Raw genomic sequence first — 1023 nt, 5'->3', positions numbered from 1 at the left:
TTCTGAACAAAAAATGGAAAATTTTTTTTTTTTTTTTTTTTTGCCAAGACAAAAATGGAATGGAGAAAATGAATACTTTGTACAATATAGTGTTTATGGCATATATTTACTTATTTGAAATGATACAACAGGGTACAAAATAGTGTCTTCGCCTAATGGCTGTTTCTTTAAAAGATTTTTGCCAAAGTCTCACTAGCTGACATTAACGTTGTCTAGTACATTGCACATAATTTCAGCTTGCATCTTAAAGAGTAAAAATGGGTCGCTTCCTTACCAGTCACTGTTGGTGTCATTGGTGTGGCCGTTGCTAACACTGTTCCCATTACTGAGAAGAGCTGCTCTTGGACATTTGGGAGGTCTGTAAACTCAGACACTCTCAGAGTCTGAGTAGGGTCGTATGATATCTTCTGAAGCTCTCTTATGTCAGACCCCCTTGTTCCGATGCCAATCACAACGATGCCTTGCTGTTTGAGAGCCAAGGCTGGGGCTTCAACACTGTCGAAAGACTTTCCACCATTTAGTAGTATCAGCGTTTGTGGGACACCTTGGAGGCGCCTGCTTCCGCTGGAGTTTGTAAACACATTGTCCCTGACATACTTTAGGGCTGCCCCTACATTACGGGGTCTGCCTCCTTTGTGTCTCAGCCCCCTGATTGAGTCCAAAATGTCTTCTACTTTGTTGTATGTGTTCAGATAAAAATGGACCTCTGAATCTTTGCTGTACTGGACCACAGAGACACGGTCTTTTGTTTCTCCCACTCTCAGTTTCTCCACCACTTTCTCGACAAAGTCCCGCATGGCAGAGAAGGTATTACTTGTGCCATCGGAACCATCCAGAAGAAACACAATATCTCTTTTGCCAGTGTCAACTGATAAAAGAAAGAAAGGCAAACAAATAAGGCAAAACTATGGACAGACTACAACTGACTTGTATTCATGATAAAATATTGGAATGGTTTGAAATTCCCAAATTTCATTTAGAGCCCTTTTCTCTTTCTGCATCAAGTTTAAATGGCAGTTTGAC

The 1023-nt window shown here is 40.9% G+C and overlaps 3 protein-coding genes across 8 annotated transcripts in view; 1 reads left to right on the top strand and 2 right to left on the bottom strand.

Moving 5' to 3' along the window:
• The window catches only part of mlphb (melanophilin b), a 66896-nt gene that overhangs the window by 17255 nt on the left and 48618 nt on the right, over positions 1–1023 (top strand). The window lies entirely within an intron of this gene.
• Positions 1–1023, bottom strand: part of col6a3 (collagen, type VI, alpha 3) — a 44314-nt gene that overhangs the window by 19607 nt on the left and 23684 nt on the right.
• Positions 173–1017, bottom strand: LOC112488269 (collagen alpha-3(VI) chain-like). Its single transcript, XM_025063621.1, has one exon. The coding sequence runs from the start codon at positions 795–797 to the stop codon at positions 213–215; it is 585 nt and encodes a 194-aa protein (XP_024919389.1). The 5' UTR covers positions 798–1017; the 3' UTR covers positions 173–212.

Source organism: Cynoglossus semilaevis, chromosome 16 (assembly GCF_000523025.1).
Source record: "Cynoglossus semilaevis isolate Cse_v1.0 chromosome 16, Cse_v1.0, whole genome shotgun sequence".
Lineage (NCBI taxonomy): Eukaryota > Metazoa > Chordata > Actinopteri > Pleuronectiformes > Cynoglossidae > Cynoglossus > Cynoglossus semilaevis.
The sequence above is the reverse complement of the archived record's forward strand: the minus strand, read 5'-3'. Positions and strand labels throughout refer to the sequence as shown.